This window comes from Petaurus breviceps, unplaced genomic scaffold (assembly GCF_028583685.1).
Source record: "Petaurus breviceps papuanus isolate PSGF00001 unplaced genomic scaffold, PetGlider_PUasm1.0 327, whole genome shotgun sequence".
NCBI lineage: Eukaryota > Metazoa > Chordata > Mammalia > Diprotodontia > Petauridae > Petaurus > Petaurus breviceps.
The window spans coordinates 1-22,548 of record NW_027186089.1 but is presented as its reverse complement, the minus strand read 5'-3'; the positions used below and the strand labels follow the sequence as shown (position 1 = coordinate 22,548).

Below are 22,548 nucleotides of genomic sequence, written 5' to 3'. Positions count from 1 at the left end.
GTAAGACAATTTATCTAAAGAAAAAAAGATATATCTATTTGCTTTGCAAATTTAAATAGTTAAACGAATGATAGTTATTGTTGTCACTACTTTATACTGATGCAGAACAAAAAAAATAAATCTAGCCATATCTTCTCTCTGTATGTGTATTCTTTGCTTGACGTTTGCTTCAAAGGTAAATATGTTCCCCACTAGAGAGGTGATGGATATAGGCTGCAGAATGACACATATACAACATTTATACACACACACACACACACACACACACAGACACATAGGTATTTTTGAGGGAATTCATTTTGCATATTTGTTATAGGAAATCTGTTTTTCTGTTTTTCTTTTTCAATAGGGTAAGAAGGGAGAAGAGAAAATAGATTTTGTTAACTTTTTTTCTAAATTCAGAGGTGGGGTACTACAAATGTGAAATGTTGCAAGTATTTTCGGATGAGATCACAGCTTTTCTAAACTTTTTTTTTTTTATAAGAGATTTCTCACAAAGGAATAATCTGTAAATATTTGTACTGTAAAAATAAAACACAAATAAAACTTTAAAAACAAAACAAAAAAGGAGGTAAACTAAACTTTTAAGTCTTTCTAAACACCAAGAGACTACAGGGTACAGTTAAGAATAATTAATGATCATCATTTAAACGAAAGGTTATTTAAAGTAAAAGAAAGTGATGTCACCAGAAACCACCAAAGGCATTATTTAAGCAGAACAGATATCACAAGGAAAACTGAAATCTACATTTTTTTGTGCTACTGATATACACAGAAGGCAAGATTTGTTAATAAAAAGAAAATGAAGACAAGATTTGTAGCTCATGAGAAATAAGGTGGCTAAATGAATGTGAATGACCCTGAAGAACCAGTAACATAAATTCAACAAACATTCATTTAAGGATCTGTCATTTTCCAGATACTCAAAGCAGGCACAAGAGATATAAAAGCAAAACAGGCATTCCTAAAAGAAAATCACATTCTACTGGTTTAGTATTTTATGCTTAATACCTAGAATGGCTGAAGCTTTAAAAAAAAATTTTGCAGGCTAAATGAATTTGCTTATAATTGTTTACTGCTTTGTTTTAGAAGGCAGGAACTAGGTCATTACACTCTACATTATTCTGTTGTACCTGTTAAAATCGTCAGGAAAGGTAGGCAATTGATTTGTGGAATGGGAAGGGAGCAGCAGCTATTACCTAACATTGATAAAGGACCCATGTCTCTGAGGCTTCCTGTCACCACTGTATAAAAGCTGAGCTAGCTTTTAAACTAGTTATTTCTAAATTAGCCCCACACTGCAAAGCTGGTTGCTCTGTCAAAGAAAGAGGAGGAGATTACAGGGGAGACCTTTGCAGTGCAAAACAGTTGCCAAGGGAGTTTTGGTTTCCGAGTTAGATTTTCCTGTGGGTCTGTGTTCCTTTGTCTTCTGTGCGTCCCTAAGAAGACTATTTGGGACTGGGTTAGATACAAGCTATTAGAGGTCTTTACACACTGGTTACATCAATAGAAGAAGACAATGATGATCCTGTGTCATAAGATCAGAGATAGATATATTATCGAAAAACCCTTTCTGATAAATGGTAAAAGGATAAGAAAAGGTGGTTTTCAAAAGAAGAAATCCAAGCTATCAACAATTATATGAAAAAAAGTCCCAAATCAAATAAACACAAATTAAACCAATTCTGACGTCCCACCTCAAAACTGTCAGAGAAGGGAAGCTGACAAAAAATGAAAATGACAAATGTTGGAGGGGCTGCGGGAAAACAAGGCATACACTAATGTACTGATGATGGAAGTCTGAATTGGTCCATTTAGCTGGAAAGCAATTTGGAACTATCTCCAAAAAGTCACCAAACTGTGCACAGCCTTGGACCGAAAACCACCAATGCTATGTCTATTCCCCAAAGAGACCAAGGAAAGAAGAAAAGGAAACTTAAATAAAAAAGAGATAGATAGATAGATAGACAGACAGATAGATAACAATAGATAGATACAGTTATAGCTGTTCTTTTTTGTAGTAGCAAAAAAACCCCCCAGAAATTAAGGGGATATCTATCTATTGGGGAATGGCTAAAAAAATTATGGCACGTGAATGTAGCAGAATAATTCTGTGAAAAGATAGAATGGTCACTTTCAGAGAAAATTGGGAAGATATATAAATTAATGTAGCAAGTATAACCAGGATGATTTATATAATAAGAACACAATTAGGAAAAAAATTTGGAAGACTTAAGAATTCTGGTTAATGCAATAACAAATGATTCCAGAGAACTAATGAAGCATGCTGGCCACCTCCTGTCAAAGAGATTGGGCACTCAGGGTGGAAAATGAGACATACATTTTTGGACAAGGCCAATACAAGACTCTGTTAATGTAAATCTGTTGAAGGGATTTTCTTTTTTCTTTCTTTTTTTCCTTGTGTGTGTTCATTTGGAGTGTGGAGAAGCAGGAGGGAGAAAAAAAAAGCTTGAAAAAAATAATAATATTTTTAAAATGGATACAAAACAAAAAGGCCCTCTCTGAACCCCTCCTTACTCTTTTCAGTGTGTTTGTGAGAGAGGTCACAAGGCTATCACTCAGAGATTGTGGTACCTTGTATATGGGATCACTATATAAAATCGGTGTTCAGTTAAAAATTAATTTTTTAAGGATTTCCCAATCTTATCACATTTTGGCCTGAAAGTTTAGCAAATCATTGTATACTAAGAGGTAAATGAATGAATACAACTTCTCTTACTGTCTCTGTGGACTTCGGTTTTGTGAAAATTCTGAATCACTGTCTTTTGAGGATGGAGAAACCTTGTAGGTATAAAATACATCTTCTGTTTCTGGAAGGTAAGTTGTTTCACTTGCAAGATTATCTGCAGATGAATGCCGTGGTTTTCTAATTTCATGACGTAACCTAGGACTTCGCCTAAAGGAAAAGGGGTGAGTAAGTTAAATCAAATTCAATTTGAATTCTTATTAAATAGAAATGATGCTACTTTATAAACTAACTTATTAAGATTAGAGGCTCACCATGCCATTAGGTAGAAACACCATTATGTTAGGCAAAACAATGATACATGGAGCAGCTGGTTCCACAAGAATAATGTTGAGGAGCAAAGAAAAGTGGCAAGAAGGGAGAGAAGTGGAGACACAGGAGGAGAAGCAAAGAAAGGAGAAAGCAGAGGAAGAAAGAAAGGGAGAAGAGAAGAGAGAAGTCAGTGACAGAACTAGAAGGAACCTTGGATAGTATCTTCATCTTATAAATAGAGATACCAAGGCCCAAAGTATCATAGTATTAAACAGAATTGAAATTTGAACCCAGATATTCTGACTCCACATTACATTCAGTGCTCTTTCCATTATATCATACTGTAGAGAGAGACAAACAGAAAAGAAGGAAGAGGAAGAGAAAGATTAAGAAAAAGATAAAAAAAGAAGGTAACTGAGGGAAAGAGAAAGAAGAAAGTGGCAGAAAAGGGAAAAAGGATGGAGGGGAAAGATGGGTGAAAATGGTATCCTTGTGATCTTTTGAGGGATGTTTCTCTATCTTTGAGATTATGTATTTATTGCCTTTTGGTGTGACATGAGAGAGAGAAAACAGTTAAGCAGATAGACTACACTTGAATGTCAAAATTCTGACATCAATCAGAAAGTTTCCTGAATAGCTTGAAATAAGTCTGAGATGGCAACCTTGATTAATAAACTTCATCTAGAATATCCAACTAGGCCAACCCAAAATTAGGATAGATTCCCTGGGGGGAAAAAAGTCCATTCCTTAGATGATATTTTTTTCCCTTAGGGCTTGGGAAAAATGCTAACTAGGCATGATATTTTGAAAAGCTTGCCAGCTACCCAACTGGTGTTGAAAATAACATGTTAGACACACTGTTGATTACTTGAAACCTACTATTGTTAGTTGTGTAAGAACAGCACTGTATCATGCTTCAGGAGGAAGGATATCACATTATCATGTTTGTTGATGGACTAAGTTCCAGGAAACCCATGGAACAGAAAACCAAGGAAGCATATTATAATTATTATGTCTGTTTTTATTTAAAAAATGCAAATGGTTCAGGGATCTCATCAATGTGTACATTTCTTTCAGGGAAGCAAATCAAAGACCATCTATGCTTGCTCATGGTGTGCAAGTTTTATCTATGACTTCCCAGTAGTTTACTATAGGGGACCCACCCAAAGGATGGGGGCTTTTTTTTATTTCTTCTGACAACATGTGGATATGAGGGGAGCATAGAGGCTATCCACTAGCTATCTTTTATTCTAGCCACATAACCAGACCATCTTCTTTATTAATTATGTATTTTTAATGACATTCTTTATTGTAATTCTTCTTTGTAACTTCTTAGTATATGCTATATTCTGTTCACAACCACTACATACTTCTCTGTTACCTTCTTAGTGAAACCACATTTTTTAATATCCTTGATGCATGCATAGAATGCTTTCAGAAAAATTTCATATAGCTGGCAAAGTAGGCATACAGATTGATAATAGTTGATATGGTCTTGGTTGCTTTTTTTTGGTATTAATAAGTTTAAAAAAATGAAGGGCTAAGAACCTGCCACCACAGTGGAAGAGATAGCTGCTGAGGGTAAGAGGAAAAAGGAGAAGAAATCCTTGAGAAACTTCAACAAAACTTAGTAGAGTTTTAGTTTCTAGAGACTGGTGAGTACTATTTAGCCACAATTTTCCACCAATGGGCAGCTTGTGAAATCCTATCTCTTGCTATAAGGGACCCCAAGTCTAAGCAGGGGTGCACTTGGCCCCATCCTATTCAGGATTAAAGGGAATATTATAGTAGTACAAGTATAAGTGTTTAATAATTTTCTATATGTGTACCACAAAGAAAAAACTTCCAACAAAATCTCTAGGAAAAAATAAAGTCCAAGATGTTTTTCTATGCTTCTGAAGTTTTCCCCTCCTTCAGATATCTTATGAGTCAATCCCTTTAGACCCTCAAAACTGTGTCACTTCCAGCATGGATCTCCTCTATGAACACTTAGTATAATCTAGATGCTTTTCCATCTTTTTTCTCTGAAGTGCCATTCATATCTCCTATGTTATCCCAACTGGGATTGATATGTTAGAGGCTAAATATGGTGGCTCTCCTGTTTTTAAGTTGGTTAAAAAAAGGTTTGTTATTAAAATCTTTGCAGATTTTTCCCAGATTTCTTCATACCGATATCCTTGGGATGATTCTGCTTAGTTGGGTCTCTTGCCAAGCTTTTAAAAACTGGTTCTACTTTCTACTACTTCTCTCTGTTTTATGAGGCAATACCATTCACAGTCTTCCATCATCCTTCTCCAGAAAATCTTATAAAGAGGTTTATAATCTAAACCAATATTAGACTTGGTTACCATCTCTCTGGAATATAAAGTCAAACATTTACTGATGAAGACATTTTGAAGTATCTTTTGGACTCTGTTATGGCAACTGATTTATATCCGTTAAATTTTTTTAATGAAATTATTGTAGACTATGTTCTTTCTTCCACCCACATCCTATTTTTCACCATCAGTAACTTGTTTAAATAGGTCAGGATGGAATAATGTTAACAAAATGCTCTTTCTCTCATTTTTATTCTTTCTTTAAACTCTGTACTAATTTTGATCTTTGCTCTAATAAGGTGATGGCTTGACTATAAACAGATAGCTTATTCAGTAATGACTATCAGTAATAGTCATTTCCTGTCTGTTAAAATATAATCAACTTTATTTTTGTGATGTTATTCAGTGTTTGTCATATCCCATGCCTACCTAGTCTTTTCTCATGGAAGGCATTCATGATATACAACGTGTGAGACTTCGGTACAGTTTCTATGTCTTTAGCCTCTCTCATTCCTTTCTCCTGATCTAGATTTTCCAAGATTCCTTGCCATCTGTACTTGTTTTCATTTTCCTTTAAAATTACTGAGCGTCAAAGAAAAGCTGATGTAACTTGGAGGGTCTTACTAATTTCTTCATTCACCTTCTCTACCTCTCCATCCTCAGTGGTAGATTCTGGCCTATAATTTGCTATTATTTTCATGGTGATCCTTTTGGAAAACATTTTAGAGTGCTGCAAAATGAGCTAACCAAACATCCTGTGAAATAATAATTCCTATTCCCTTTAGGCGGATGATTAAAATGCTACTCTGACAATTCCACTGGTTCTTCAAGGAGAACCTGTGTGCCATCCTTCTGTACAGCTGCAACTTCCTTCTTCTAGTTTGGTTTATAACAAGAAGATCAAGATGAACACTCATTAAATTCCTTCAGCAATACGTCTGCTCATAAGCCACTGGACAATGATCTACATTCAGAGGACAAACAGATAAATTTACAGATGGCCTAAAAATGAATGATTCTCAGCACCCTGTGCTCCCTTCTCTGCCCCTTTGCTGCCATGACCACAGAAGTGGGAGGGGGATGCAGAAGACTAAGACCATTTTATATTTTTCTTTCTTTCATGGACTGCCACGACCAAATAAGTCATTACCAAATGGTCAGCCTATTAGTTTCTGTAATTAATCTGGTCTTTAGAAAAGCAGAATCAGTATGTTTGCAAGGGTCATACTTGAAAGCCTTTTTGGCATGGTAAACCAGCTAGAGTGTGTGGTCTGCTTACAAAGTCTTCCAGACCCCCATATATCAGCTCCAAGGCAGAGGGAGCTATCAGAGTCATACTTTCTGGGAAAATATCTACACATTTTATAATAGAAAGGCAATGTAGAATGGTGGCCAGAGTCTGGAAGATATGGCCCAAGCCTTCTCTCTCACAGGTAATAGCAAAGACAAATTTTTTAATCTCTTAGTGCCACAAAGCAACTCTCTAAGACTAGAAATTACATGGCCTATCTGCATTGGTGGAGAAAGTGTCCATACCAAGAGTACCCTCCACTGATAAAGCCATTAAAAAAAAGTTTTGTTGAGGTTACTCAATGGCATTCCTATGACGGCCTTTGTGAAGCCTATTTTGGTTGCTTAGAGCCCTTTAAAAATTCTTGGCTCTGTTCTGAAAAGCTGATTTGCCCTGTGTACGACCTCTACATGATAATTATTACTGTACTTACTAATTTGACCTTTTCTAAGCTTCAGGGTGTAAACTTCCAAGTACTTATTAGATTCCTGGCTTTGATGAACAAGTCTGCTTTATTTCATCACTTCATGGCTTCCTAGACTGTCTATCACAACCCCTCTAAGGGAGGATTATTAAGACTATTTCTTGGCTGAAATAATCCTTTTCAGTTTAGCTTTATAACCAACTTTATGCTCCTCTCTTCCCGAATCTCCACCAACCCCAGCAACCCTCTCACCCCTACCTAACCACCACTATGTATTTTCTTGATTACTTCGGTCACCTTTCTCTGGGTCATATTTGGGTTTTGTTGTTGTTTAAATCTTTTATTTTAGTTCCTCCAAAACTTTGGATTATGGAATGCAATCATCTCAGAAGAGCTAAAATTATGAACAATCTGAAAGATTTAGGTGGGTATAAGCAGGCTTATAGCATGTTACCCATGATGACTTATGTGCAAGAAGTAAAGAAAAGATATGAATGATGGGAAAAGGAGGTGGGCTGGTCATATAGCAAGAACAATGAAAGGCCTGAGTGACACATTGGTACCCTTAGGGTATTATTACTCACAGTTACATAGCGCTTTAAGGTTTTCTCACAACAACCCTGTGTGGTAGGGAAAACAAAAACAGAAGAAGAGAAAGGCCTCTGGTAATTGGAGAGCTCTTCTACTAATGATTTATGGGAAAATGTGAATGAGAAATACACAAGATGAGAAGAGACAAGGGTATTAAAGTCTATGTATTTCAGGGTGACAAATTTTTTAACAACAGGATAATATTTTTCATTTCATTTCCCCTTTTTACAGTGCTCCACCCTTCTGTTGGTCAGCATCATTTAGGCTTGAGGTCTATAGAAAAGACTTATAAAAAAAACTTATCTAAAAAAGTTCACAGATACTTTTCCTGGGCTCTAAAGGACAGCTCCAACTTCATCATTCTAGGAATATTGGATATCTCCCTAAATCCAAGGCTACCAATTAAATACATATATTTTACATTAGTATTATATAGCTACTTATTTTAAATATTTAAGACACAACTACTTTATGCGTTAACTGAAAGGAAAACAAAATCTGATTACTAGGTGTGTTCAAGTTTAGTCCTTTTCTTTAGATGAGCTTGTACTGCAAGGAGATGAATGTTCACTTATGGATGGCAAGGTGAGAGAAATGACTTACCAGTTGGGAGTGATTGGAGGAGATCGAGAAGGAAGACTTTTGGTTTCTAAATGCTCTACTGATAAAGATCTCCTCTTGGTTGGGTTCCATACCATCCCACCTATAACCTTCCTGCAGTGCTGGTTGTTTAAAGACCTAAAAAACAGATGTATTTTGATTTTTATATAAAGATATACAATGTAAATTAGCAGTATCTATGAAAAGAACACATGCTATCCATATAGGGTTACCTTTTTGCCATCACTTAAAAAGGGCAGATTTTCTCACAAAAACTACATCTCTGGGTCCTGATTTTCCATATTCTATTTCACCAGCAATTCCACACAGGTGATTAAAATTTTTCTATCAGGCTTTATTATAGTATAAAGGAATATGAGATTATGATCAAACAGTTAAATATCCTAAATTCAGTCTTTGATTTAGTTTGGACACAGCTTTAGTCTCAAGGGAAAGATAATTATTCAACAGTATTTTCATAAATTCTTCATTTTCATTTGCTTTTTATGAAGGTCCTGATAAAATTATAGTTCTTTGTATCAGCCAAGTCTGAGTTTACACTTTAGTGTCAAGTTGCCACTGTTAATCCCCTTAAGTTAATGGGGACAAAATGCCCCCCAAAACAACAAGGTCCATTTCTGTATAAAACCCTAGTTTATCTTTTTGGAGTTTCTGATTCTACTCTTTCCCATCCCTTCCTTTCCAATTTTCTATCTAGCCACCTTCTTCAACTACTGGTCACAATTCTAATAGATTCAAAGCTAAGGGCCCCTACCCCCCCAAAAAAAGTTTAGTCCTTGCTCTTAAGTCCTGCTCAAGATAGTGTTCAAATAATTCCTTTTACTCTATTAGCATTTCCTAAGTTTCCCCTCCATCGGTCTCCCCGGCCTCCATCAGCAATTCCAAGAAGCATAATGGGCTCTGGCTCCACCACTTTGAATTACTATGTACTCAATTCTCTCTACTTGGTTCTTTCCCTTCATGTCTAAAAAAGATTTCTAAAAACCTGCTGCCCTTTTCTGACTTACCCAAGTGGTCTTATTAGTTCACTTTATACTGTTTCTCCCTCTCAAACCAGCTTTGTGCCTGGTCTCGTCATGGGCTGCAAATGACCAGAAGCCCTATAAGGGAGGGGTGTGTCTGCATGTGTGCGTGTGTATACGTGTGTGTGTGTGTTTTATAAGGCAGCTGTATCTAAGACACCAGACACAGATTAAAATATAATTGGGAAATACTTAACAAAATACAATAAAACATAGAAAAACATTTCTAACATAAACACAGATAACATATGTTAAAAGTAAGTCAATATGTAGCCTGCAGGGATCCTTACGTATGGTTTAGGGGCCCCTGTTCCTGTCTGAGTTTGACACCATTAGAAAGACAAAACGATATCCATGTTTTTTCTAAGATCATTGAGCCCATCATTTCTCATAGCACAAGAGTATTCCATCATTGCCACACACCACACTTGTTCAGTCATTCCCCAATTGATAGACGTCCCCTCAATTTCCAGTTCTTTGACACCACAAAGAGAGCTGATATAAATATTTTAGAACATAATGTTCTTTTCCTTTTTCCCTAATGATCTTTGGAAACAGACCTAGTACTGGTATTGCTAGGTCAAATTGTATAGGTAGTTCAATAACTCTTTGGGCATAATTATTCAGATTGCCTTCTAAAATGGTTGGATCAGTTCACAATTCCAGGGTGGGAGGAGAAGAGGAGGGTAAAAAAATAAATTTTCACAATAATTTTGTTGTATATTTGAAAGGAATAGCAACTTGTACATAGATTTGCAGTTTCATGTGAGATCATCTTTTTTTATTCTACTATATTGTGCAATACTGTACTATACTGACCAAAGGTCAAAGGTTACACGTATGTCAATATTAAGTAAAAATACTGCATGATAAAGAACTTTTTCTGTGTTGTCTGCTGGCCTTTGTGTGTAGTCTGTGGCTTCCACAAAATTTCCCCAAAATTCCCACTTAAGTAATGGTGAAAGTGACAATGTGGAAGGAATAAGTGTATAACTATTAGCCAAAAACAAAAAATTCACCTGGCAGGGTTAAGTGATTAATACTAGGGAAGGGAACAAGCATTTAATAAGTATACCAACTATATGCCAGGTACTATGGTAAGTGCTTTATAACTATTCTATAGGTACTTTTTTTTAGAGGGGGGAATGCAAGGCAGTTGGGGTTAAGTGACTTGCCCAAGGTCACACAGCTAGTAAGTATGTCAAGTGTCTGAGGCTGGACTTGAATACAGGTCCTCCTGATTCTGGTGCTGGTGCTCTATTCACTAAGCCACCTAGCTGCCCCTTTTATAACTATTCCAGACAGTAAAAGTACAGACCCCAATATAACTCCTGAAGGCTGAGCAAACTAGAAGAAACCCTGCCCCCCCCCTTATTGGATAGATCCTGCCAAAAATCTCCATTTAAGGAGGACCACCAGATCAGCTTTGTCTCATTCCTCCGCAAGCTGTACTCCGGACCTCTTCTATCATGGCTCCTTCCCTCCCACTGGGTGGCTGGGTCCTTCTTCCTCCATCTTTTCTGCCTGTCCTTCCCCATTAGAATTGAAGCTCCTTGAGGGCAGGGGCTGTCTTTATTCCTACTTACACTTTGAGTTTAGCACAATTCTTGGTACAGAGTTAGTACTTCTGCTGTTCAGTTGTTTCAGTCATGTCCAATTTTTCGTAATCCCTTTGGGGTTTTCACGGCAAAGATACTTAAATATTTTGCCATTTCCTTCTCCAGATCAATTTTTTTTTAAATGAGGAACTGAGGTAAGCAGGGTTAAGTGACTTGGTCAGGGTCACACAACTAGTAAGTGTCTGAGGCCAGATTTGAATTCATGAAGGTGAGTCTTCGTGATGTCACCCAACTAGTACTTTAAAAAGGCTTATTAATTGATATTACCACCTCAAACAAGACAACAGAAAACACCAGCCTTCTGGCTGGTCTCAAGCAATGAGAAAAATGCTGGACAATATTGATGAAAGTGGCCCATTTTTATGATGATTGCCAACTACTCTAGCAGATACAGGTGAATTCAGTGCCCCTTGTTTCAAGCACTAAGCAGAATGTTGTGATTTCAGTCAAGGCTTCATCAGCCATGTGGCCTAGCTCAAACAATCAATCAGTCAGTCAATAAATATTTCTCAACTGCTTACCATATGCCAGGGCTGTGCTAGGGCCTCAATTCACTGAAATAATCTGAGCCTCAGTTTCTTTATCTGTAAGATGAGGTTAATAACAAACCACCTACTTCTCAAAGTGTAAAAAAAATGCTTTGTTAAATTATAAAATGTCGTATAATGATAATAGCTAGTATTTGTAAAGAGCTTCAAGTTTTGCAAACTACTCTTACAAATATCCCCTCATTTTATCCTCACAACAACCCTGAGAAGTAGATATTTTTATTAGCATCATCATCCCCACCTTATAGATGAGAATACTGAGGCAGACAGGCTAAGTGACTTGCTCAGAATTACTGAGTTAGTAAATTTCTGAGGCCACATTTGAACTCAGGATTCCTTGACTCCATGCCCAACACTCTGCTCACAGTACCACTGATTCAACTCTAAATAGCTATGGTCTGCACAATGTTATACATATATACAAATGTTATCTCATTTAATTCTTACCTGAGATTTACCTCAATTACCCTGAGACAAGGTGCTTTCATGAATGTTACCATTAACAAAGTGAAGCAAGGCAGATGAACTGTTCTCATAATATTGTTAATGCTATACCTCCCATAAAATAAAACCTTTGGTGATTTGAAAATTTCATCATCTTGGTACTTTTCCACATGCCACACCTTTCCCCACAACTTATAAGTAAACTTTCCCCATCAGCTTATAAGTAAAAGGGTGGACAAAAACATCTTTGGCTCTATCATCACTTTTTACTTTCCATTAAGGATGGTTTCCAAATGAGAGGTGAACCTTAAGATAGAGAATTTATTATATTGCTAGGAAATTGCAATGCTGTCTTTGAGGAAGTAGGGTTGGCATCTGCTGATACTTAGTACCATCTCCAGGTAGGCCTGCCTGTGCTCCACTGACTTCACTGATAATCATAGTATTTTATTCAAAATATAAAATGCTACTACAAAAGAAATTTAATTAGAAAAGTGATCATCAACACAGCCACTATACAGGAATTTCAATTTCATCATAGCATTAAAGATATGTTTGCTAATATTCTTTGGTTATGGAATTTTGTTAAGAAAAGTTAAAGAAATGGGGCAGCTAGGTGGCGCAGTGAATAGAGCACCAGCCCTGGAGTCAGGAGGACCTGAGTTCAAATCCAGCCTCAGACACTTAACACAAAAACTAGCCATGTGACCTTGGGCAAGTCACTTAACCCCAAATTGCCCTCCAAAAAGCAAAAAAAAAAAAAAAGAAAGAAAGAAGAAAAGTTAAAGAAAATTAGAACCTGATGTCATGTATGCAGAAGTTGCTTCTGACAGTGATTTTGTAGGTATTAAAGTGAGGCACTCCTCCAAATATCTTAGCGTAAACTCTGATGTTTATGCTCTACAGCTTTACAATTTTAGTGACTCTACACTTATACAATTTTAGTAAAAAAAAAAAAATTTAATGTATGGGGCAGCTAGGTGGTGCAGTGAATAGAGCACCAGCCCTGGAGTCAGGAGGACCTAAGTTCAAATCTGGCCTCAGACACTTAACACTTACTAGCCGTGTGACCTTGGGCAAGTCACTTAACTGCAATTGCCTTGCCTTCCCCCCTTCAAAAAGAAAAAAAATTAACATGAACAAGTTGAAGCTAATACAAGAGTCTGTAATTATCCTGGAGGGAGAGCTAGAACTAACTGTCAGGAGGTCTCAGTTATCTTAGTATTACTTCTGCCACTGACTGATTAGATGACCTTGGACAAACCAAATCACATCACTTCTCTGAGACTTTTTTTCCATCTGCAAAAAAGAGGGAGTGGGAGCATCATGGTTCCCAAGGAAGCTTAGTTGAAACTGTTCTATGATTAAAGAGGTGGATATGAAACATTGAGTTAGTGATGCAGAAATAATGCTGAGAAGTCAAATGGCACAAAACAAATATAAATAAGATTTTCCAGAGTAAAAGGAAATCACTCGGGAAAAGGATATATTGGCCCTTGAATTCAGTAAGCAATTTCATGGAGACAAGCCTGGTATCTGGGTCTAAAGGTCACTCAGCTACATCTCATCTCACCTTTTTCAAAACATGGCAAATGACTGGAAAAGCATGTGGCCATCAGGGATTTCCTTCCCACATCGCCCTTTTCCCCCAAAAACCCACCCCCCAATTTCCAGATTATTTCCTAAGGTCTAGCAAGCACTTACCCCAGTGTCTTACACTACTTATCATCTGCAGCTATGGTTACAGACACAGCTAACCAGTAACTGCTGCTTAAAAAGGCAATCCTCAATCACTTCCAGAGAAAAGGGAACTCAGAAATCAAAGGGGAAGCAATTGAAGCTATAAGTTATTGAGCAAAATCTATACCCACTGTGCAATCATAGGCAATAAAGTTAACATGCAAACAGAAGGCGCATATATGAATAGGGGTACAGGGGTGAACACTCAGACAATACCTCCCAGGTCATACCTCTACCATCAGAGCTATCTAAATTAATCCACAAATGGCATATCAGGGACAGAAGAGATCTGATAATCTACAGGCTTGTCTTGGTATGAATTGAGGACAAGTTTCTGTACTATGATTGCTGTGTGATCCACAGACATGAGGCTGCAGTGGTGTTATGGTGTGCATGTGCGTGCGTGCGTGCGTGCGTGCGTGTGTGCATGTGTTCATTCCTTTCCTAGGTACCATAGTCCACAAGCTCAGGAAGACTCAACTCTCCCTGTAATTTCCCGAGACAGTAGAAATTGCTGTATGAGGGAGTCTCCTGATCTGTGTTCATCTGTGATTTATAAAAGCAAAGAAAAAGGGACCCAGTATTGATGAGGAAGCCTGGACGTATCTCTGTTGCCCAAGTCATGATTACTACCTTACATGAGATCTATTTCCAAACTGATAGCTCTCCAAATTGCCTGGGACTAGAATGGTAGAGTTTGATTTTGGCAAGTACAATCGAGCCCTGTCTGTCTGAATGTTAGCTCGTCCTTAAAATGACCAGAAAAGCAGAAGTTGAGTAGCAGAAAAAAAAAAACCATAGGTCCCACTAAGTTAGGAAACTGATCACTTTGGCGTCTGAGGACATGGGTTCAAATCCCACCATTGTCACCTTCTCCCTGTGCAACATTTAGCAAATCCCTTACCCTGTCTGGGATTTTCTCAACAATAAAATGGAATGGGAATGAACCAGATGGTCTCTAAGGAGCCATTTACTCTTAAATCTATGATCCCATAACTATATTCATCTTTATTATATTCCATCTTACTAGTCTAGCCCAACATAATCTTTTCAAGTCCTGGCACCCCCAGCACAGTTTTGTATCTTCAGCTTGGCGTGAAAGCACTGGTTTCCCTCTGAGAGGTTTCTCTCGGCATGAGTCCCAGTGAAACCAGAATGGTCAACCTCCCACCATGCACTCAATAGGACTCAAATACAGAATAAGCCACCATTCATATAGCATTTTCAGGATTGCAAAGTACCTTTCCATACATCTCCTTGGGTGTCCATGACCACCCTGTGAGGGTAAGTATGACCGCTCCCATTCTCTGTGCCCCTGCCACAGGGAAGGACACAAATTCTTCACACATCCAGAGAAGAAAAGTTACTCTAATGACTATAGGCATCCCCTAACCTTTTTGTGAGAAGGAAACATGTTGCATTTACCCAAATCCTTGAGATCACTTGTCAGGGAGATGGAAGAGGAGGACTCCTATTGGTAAAGCCCTTGGATAGGGAGGGAAAGGTCATCACTTCCCTGACCAGATGCAAATCTTGGCAAACTGGGAAGTGGGCACACCTGCACAAACAGGCTAGGAGCTTTCCAAAATCAGATTTTCAGATCCTACAGCTAGAGATCCCCAAGCTACAGATCCTTCCTGAGAACCAGTGGCACGCAGGTCTTTGCAACAGAGATTTCCATTTATATTTCAAATGCAGCCTTCTTTATATGACTTTAAAAAAATCAGTAAAGTGTATGTACTCACTTTTTGGGATTTTTAGAACCTAACGTCCAGTACTGAGTTAGGATATTTCTTTCACGAGATATTGTTTTCTTTGCCTGAAAAAATGTATGGTGATCCACGCAGGATTTCCATAAGTTTTTGCAAGATCTATAATTTAGCATATTGAAGGCAATGATGTGCTCTCTGGCTTCATCCTGAGGGGGAAAACAATCTTGATTTAGTCTGTGCAAAAAAATAATAATATTGGTAAAACATTTCAACTATTATTGTAATTACTCCCAAATAGGGAAGAATTGAGAACACTACAGCACTGTACCAATAAATAAAACAGACACCTCTAATTACTTGGAGGGAAGGCCAGGATAAAAAAAAAAAGCACCATTTTCACACTTTTAAGTTGTGACAATAGATCCTTCATGACAAGTAAGATGAAGTCTTCATTCCTCTCCAGGCCACACTCCTGCCCCTTCTCTTTAGGACTTCCTCTAACTGGCCAAAGGAACAACCCTAGAAATTCACTCCACCTGGATCACTGACAATGGAAGCGCCCTTGCCCCTACAGGCGCTCCCTCTGATTGGCTGGTTCCTCTCTGAACTTCCGTTTTTAGTAGGAGGCCCAGGTGAGCTAAGTCTTCACTCCTGACCAGTCTCCACAGGACTCTCTATCCCACCCCTAGCTCAGCCACCTTCATCCTCCCACCCCCATGCAGCTCCATTTTATGTGTTTTCTCTCATTAGAATGTAAGCTCCTTGAGGGCAGGGGGGCTATCTTTCTTTCTGTTTGCTTTTATATTTTCGACACTTACCACAGTGCCTGGCATGACTTTGCTATGTGAGCTTCATGTACTTGAGGTCTGTAAATGGAAACTCAACTACCCTTCTATGCAAGCAACCCAACTTCAGATTCCCAAATGATGAGATGATTGCAGAAAAGAAAAAGCTTTGCTTAAGACTAATAGACCCTAGAGCAAGAAGAACCACTGAGACAGACAGACAGACAGACAGACAGGGACAGAGAGACAGAGAGAGACATGGAGAGAGATGGAGACAGACAGACAAGAGAGACAGAGAGAGACAGACAGAGAGACGAGAGAGACATGGAGAGGGAGACAGAGAGAAACACACAAATCATTTCTGTATCGTGGGAGCTCCATGTGGAATGACATGTTTATATGTGTATGTAGAAAAAAGGAAACAAATGGTACGTGTGTAATATATGAAACAAATATTTATACATAGAGAAATCCCCACACATGTTTTCTATGCATAAGAATGTTATTTTAATTGAAAAGAAAAAAGGAATTACATCATCTTTTCTTTATTCTGCTCAGGTCTGAACCCACCCTGTGGCTTTATTATCGAAGTAGGGAGATCTAAGAAATATTAGTAGAACTGAAAACAGTGATGGAATGTGGAAGAGAAATGCTAATTAGGTGAAAAAAATGGTGACCATAAGATAATAGGAAGGATGGAGAAGGCTGGGTAAAAAAAGGGTCAAGACTGACATGGTCAACCTGGTTTGTCAGTCAGTCAGCTCACCAGTACTTAGTAAGTATGTACTATGCCCATATACCGTGCTAAACACTGGGGATATGAAAAACAAGTCTGCTCTCAAAGGGATAGTCTTGTTTAATAGAGGAGACAACAGAGAACAACTATGTACAAACAAGATGCTGTTGGTTAGTCATTTTCAGTTGTGTCCAGCTCTTTGTTATCCCTTCTGGGGTTTTCTTGGCAAATACTGGAGTTGTTTGTCATTTCCTTCTCCAGCTCATTTTATAAATTAGGAAACTGAGGCAAATAAAGGTTAAGTGACTTGCCCTGGGTCACATGAATAGCGTCTGAGGCTGGATTTGAACTCAGGTCTTCCTAACTCTAGGCCCAGGACTCTATTCACTGTACCTGGATGCCCTACAAACAAGATACATACAATATAAATTGGGAAAGAGGCTATTAAATAGGGCTGGGGAAGGTTTCATGCAGAAGGTGAGACTTAAGTTGAGACATGAAGGAAGCCTAGGAAGCTGAGAGGCTGAGATGAAGAGAGAGAGTAAGGCAGGGAGGGAGGGAGGGAGGGAAGAAGAGAGTGAGGGAAACAGGGAGGGAAAGAGAGAAGGAGGGAAGGAAAGAAAGAGTGAGGGAGGGAGAGAAAGAGTGAGGGAGTGAGGCAGGGAAAGAGCACCAGGCATGGTGGTAGCCATTAACCCAGGAATACTCAGGATGACAGGAGGTCAAAGCTGTAAGGAAGTTCAGAGATCATTTAGACCAGGCCTTTCATCTTAAAGTCCCAAGTGAGGCCCAGAAAGAAGCATCTATTTTAGAGATCTTTGGTTCAAGGAAGAACAATCTCATCTAGGTGGCCTCTAACTTACAGTACACGAATAACTAACAAACACTGAAAGAACAAGTACAGACATATAATAAGCAAAATAAACACGGGTCTACTCACATGCTTTTGGTGTTGCTGTATAAAAAACTTTTTTCTTTTGAAGGAGATTTTTAGGATGTTCATCCTATAAAGAACAGACAGTAGCACTTGTCAATGTAAGTAAAATCACAAACCTCTTGACATGAGCACTTGGCAAAATAAAACACTCTTGGCTTCCCAGAGAGTTTTCAACTGGAAAAATGGTGGAGGCAGTAACATCTTAACAAACAGTATGAAAAGGTTGAACAAAGGTAGACAAGTAGAGCTGACCCACTAAGTTTTAATGAAAAATAAACGTCAAATGACCAGTAGTGAGCATTAGATAAAATGCTCTTCTCTACGAAATCCCCCATCTTTTGATAATTCACATTTATTGAGGGCTGGAGGGTTTAGAGAACACTTTAGTCACAGAAACCTTAGGAGGTCAACATAAGCATTAGTCTACCCACTTTGAAATGAGTAAACTGAGGCTCAGGGAAAGGATAACTGATTTGCCTGACACAAAAAATACTAATAATCAGAGGTGGGATTCAAATTCAGGTAAGGTAACTGTATGACCAAAGCTCTTTCTGTTACACCATGGCTCAGCAGTACAGTGGATAGAGTTGGACCCGGTGTCAAAAGACATGAATTTAAATTCAGCCTTAGTGACTTAAGGCTGTGTGACTCTGGGCAAGTAACTTAACCTGTTTGCATCAATTTCCTCAACTAAAAAGTGGGGATAACAATAGCATCTATTCCTCCCAGGATTGTAGTGAGGATCAAATGAGATAATACTGGTACAAGAGTTTTGCAAACTTTAAAAAACCTTATAAATGGCAGCTATTATTACAATTGAAATTCTTCAATTCAACAAATATTTATTAATCACCTACTACATGAACTATACTATGGGAAATCAAAAAGAGAAACCAAATAGATCATGACATCCAGAATCATATATTTTGCTGAAGGGTTACAAACATGTACACAGATAAGTAAAAAGAAACCACTGACATTCTGGGAGAGTTGGAAAGCTTCACAAAGGAATACAACATATGCAGATGAAGATTCTGAGAGGCAGAAAGGAAAAGGCTGTGTATGTCAAGTATAGGAGACACCAATCATGAAGGTATAGATTAGAAATGCTAAATTCAAAGAACAGCTAAAGTAGCCTACTTTGTAACAGAAAATGCATGGAGGTGAGGAATATGAAACAAAATCTAGAAAGGTACATTGGTGTTAGGTAGGAAAGGGCTTTAAATGCCAAGGGCTTAAAAGCATTCCTATTTTATCATGAGGCAATAAAGAGCCATGTAAGATTTATGAGCAAGGGGAGGATGCAGTCCAAACTGTGCCTTAGAAAAATTACTTTTGGCAGTTATGTAGAAGATGGATTAGAGAAGAACAAGTATAAGGCTATTTAAAAGGTACACTAATGAACAGTTGGTGGAGTTGTGTACTAGTCCAGCCAGCCATTCTGAAGAACAATTTGGAACTATGCCTGAAGGGCTATACAACTGCATACTCTTTGACTCAGCAATACTACTACTAAGTCTGTTTCCCAGAGAGATCAAAGAAAAAGGAAAAGGACTTACATGTATTTTTTATTTATAAAAGAACTTGTATGTGTTTTATATTTATAGCAGCTCTTTTTGTGATGGCAAAGAATTGGAAATTGAGGGGATGCACATCAACTAGGGAATGGCTAGACAAGTTGTGGTATATGATTGTGATGGAATACTATTGTGCTAGAAGAAATTACAAGCAAGATGAATCCAGAAAAAACAGGAAAAGCCTATATGAACTAATGCAAAATTAAGTGAGAAGAATGGGGAGATCATTGTGCATGGAATCAGTAATGCTGTAAAGATGATCAACTGTGAAAGCCTTGGCTGCTCTGATCAATACAATGATCCAAGATAATTCCAAAGGACTTGTGATGAAAAAATGCTATCCACCTCCAGACTGTAAATTGAAATACAATATTTCCACTCATTTTATTTTATATTTTGCAATATGGCTAATATGGAAATGCTTTGCATGATTTCTCATGGATAATTGATATTGCATTGCTTGCTGTCTCAGTGGGTAGAGGAGGGAAGGAAATGGAGGGAGAGAATTTGAAACTCAAAATTTAAAAAGAATGTCAAAAATAAATAATATTTTAAAAGGCTATCATAATAACCCTAAGTGAGAGGTAGTGAGGGTTTGAATTAGGACAGTGGCAATCCAAGTACAAATAAAGGGGCAGGTGTGAGGGGTGTTACAGAGATAGAAATAACAAGACTTAGCAACTGATCTGCAGGTAAGGGAAAGTGAAGAGGTCAGGATGATGCCAAGGTTAAAAACCTAGGTGACAGGAAAGTTGGTGATGCCTTCAAAAGAAATAGGGAAGCTTGTGGAAGGATCCAGGTTAAAAGAGAAGACACTGAATTTTATTTTGAAAGTGCTGAGTTTAGAATACTGACAGGTCATCCAGATGAAATCCAGGGGGCAAGTGACAGTGCAGGACTGGCGTTTACCAGTTTTCTTTTGGAAAGCACCATCTGGATGTGTCCTTAGGCATCTCTAACTCAAAATGTCAATAGCATGGGGCTGATAGGTATAGAGCACCAGCCTTGGAGTCAGGAGGACCTGAGTTCAAATCCGCCTCAGACACTTATCACAAAACAAGCTGTGTGACTTTGCAAGCAAGACACTTAACCCCAAGTGCCCTGCCTTCCCCCCCTCTAAAAAAGCAGAAAAAAAAGGGTTTGGGCAGGGACTCGTTCTTAAGGGGAGGCTAGGTGGCACAAGTGAATAGAACACCAGCCCTGGAGTCAGGAGGACCTGAGTTCAAATCTGCTTCAGACACTTAACACAAAACTAGCCATGTGATGTTGGACAAGTCACTTAACCCCAATTGCCCTACCTTGCCCCCTCCAAAAAGAAAAAAAAAAAGACATCAATAGCATTATCTTTTCTACTCAACCCACCTCTTCTTCAAACTTTACTATTCCTCCTGATGGCACTACTATCCTTCCTGGCACTGAGGCTTGGTTGATGTCATCTCTGACACTCTGCTCTCCTTCAATCAACGCTATGCCCCCTATCCAATCTGCTGACATCTCATCAAATTCACATCCACACTTATTCCTTTTTCTCCACTTACTGGGCTTCTCATTGCCTCTCACTTGGACTATATCCACTTCTAATTGTACTCCTGGCTTTTACTTTCCCCTCCTTACGCCACAAGCTAAGTCTGATAGCATTATTCCCTTGCTAAAGGACCTTCAATATCTTTCTATGGCCTCAAGGATAAGATACAAATCTCCTAGCTTGGCATTTAAAGCCATTCACAATCTGTCTCCAGGCTTAATGATCATCACTACCCTTCATGTCCTCTACCTTTTGGACAGACTATCCTATTTACTATTCCTCAAACTCTGGTCTTCATCCCTTTGCCCTAATGATAGAATGCACTTTCTTTTCACTTTTGCTGCTTAGAATTCCTGATTTCCTTCAATGCTCAGTACCTCCTACAGGAAGCCTTCCTTGATCTGTTCCAGCTGTCTCTAGTGCTCTTCTTCTCAAATGAGCATCTATTTTCTTATCGATGTATGTGTTGTTTCCCTCCAATGAAAATGAAACTCCTTGAAAACAGAGATTTTTTTTGGGGGGTGGGAGGGTTGGTTTCCTGGATGCCTAGCAGTCAATGCCTTATGAAAATGAAATGCCTAACAGAGATTTGTTGAATTGGACAGGAAAATTCTTTAGACTGTGTTTTGGCTTAACAAGCCAAATATTAATAATCAATAAAAAAACTTCTGGTTATTTGATCTGATGAAAGTTTGGCTTGGTAATAAGGATGTAACTTATAGTAAGATACTTTACTTTTTTTAGAAGGCATAATTTTAATTAAGAGATAGAAATGCTTTCATTAAGCACACACTTTTGAAGCATAATTCAGAGAATGATTAGAAATGAATTCATCTTACCAAGGATAGAAACTTGTGCAAATATGTTTGCGGTAGACGGCAATGCCGGCTGCAGCAACTCCAATCGTCAGATCTAAATTATGCAGATCCTGCAAAAGGAATGTATTACATTAGCAAAAAGCAGTCCTAGTCAAGTTTAGGAATGCCTTTAATTTGAAACATTCCATATACTTACAAATAGTGACTTATACATTAACACTAGAGAAAAAGTCATTACTGAAAAACAGCAAGGCTTAAAAAGTCAAAATATCCCTAGTCCTACATTGTCTCCTTTAAATTTTACTGACATTCTAGAGATGGAAGGACTCAGAGGCTCCATTCTTTTTGAATGCTCTCCGATAGAAATGCAATAGGTTTGGGATGATTTAGAGCTATAGAGACCTAATAATTTAAATATCTTGAAGGTAGGGATTCTTTATATCATCTTCAACTACACTGTCTTGCTTAAAAAATGCTTGCTAATCTTTTAGTCCAAGTTTATCAACTGACTTAAGGGGAAACTGAATCCCAAAGAGGTGAACTAGTCTCCCTGAGGTCACACACTTAGTAAATAGCAGAGACCTGATTCTAACCCAGGTCTTTTGGTCTCAAATTCAGCATACCAAATTGCAATGATGATTCCTATGATGCTATTTTTGTTAGTATTAATATTTTTAAATTCTAATACTTAATCTTTAAAAATCATACAATTACATATTCAATTATACTTTCATAGAAACTTAAATTAGAATTTATTTTAAAAACTTATTAAACACTTATGTAGAAGACACTGTGTCAGATAATGAAGATTCAGAAAAAAA

General features: G+C 38.0%; 1 protein-coding gene across 1 annotated transcript in view; it reads right to left on the bottom strand.

Annotated features, from left to right (window-relative positions):
• The window catches only part of LOC138167902 (tyrosine-protein phosphatase non-receptor type 3-like), a gene marked incomplete at its 5' end in the record, with an annotated part of 36,298 nt that extends 14,461 nt beyond the window's left edge, over window positions 1-21,837 (bottom strand). Inside the window, 5 exons of the mRNA XM_069096866.1 lie at window positions 2,741-2,917; window positions 8,247-8,381; window positions 15,383-15,555; window positions 17,811-17,874; window positions 21,749-21,837. Coding sequence (XP_068952967.1) covers window positions 2,741-2,917; window positions 8,247-8,381; window positions 15,383-15,555; window positions 17,811-17,874; window positions 21,749-21,837 — 638 coding nt within the window. The remainder of the gene's footprint in view (window positions 1-2,740; window positions 2,918-8,246; window positions 8,382-15,382; window positions 15,556-17,810; window positions 17,875-21,748) is intronic.
• Window positions 21,838-22,548: the final 711 nt, after the last annotated feature.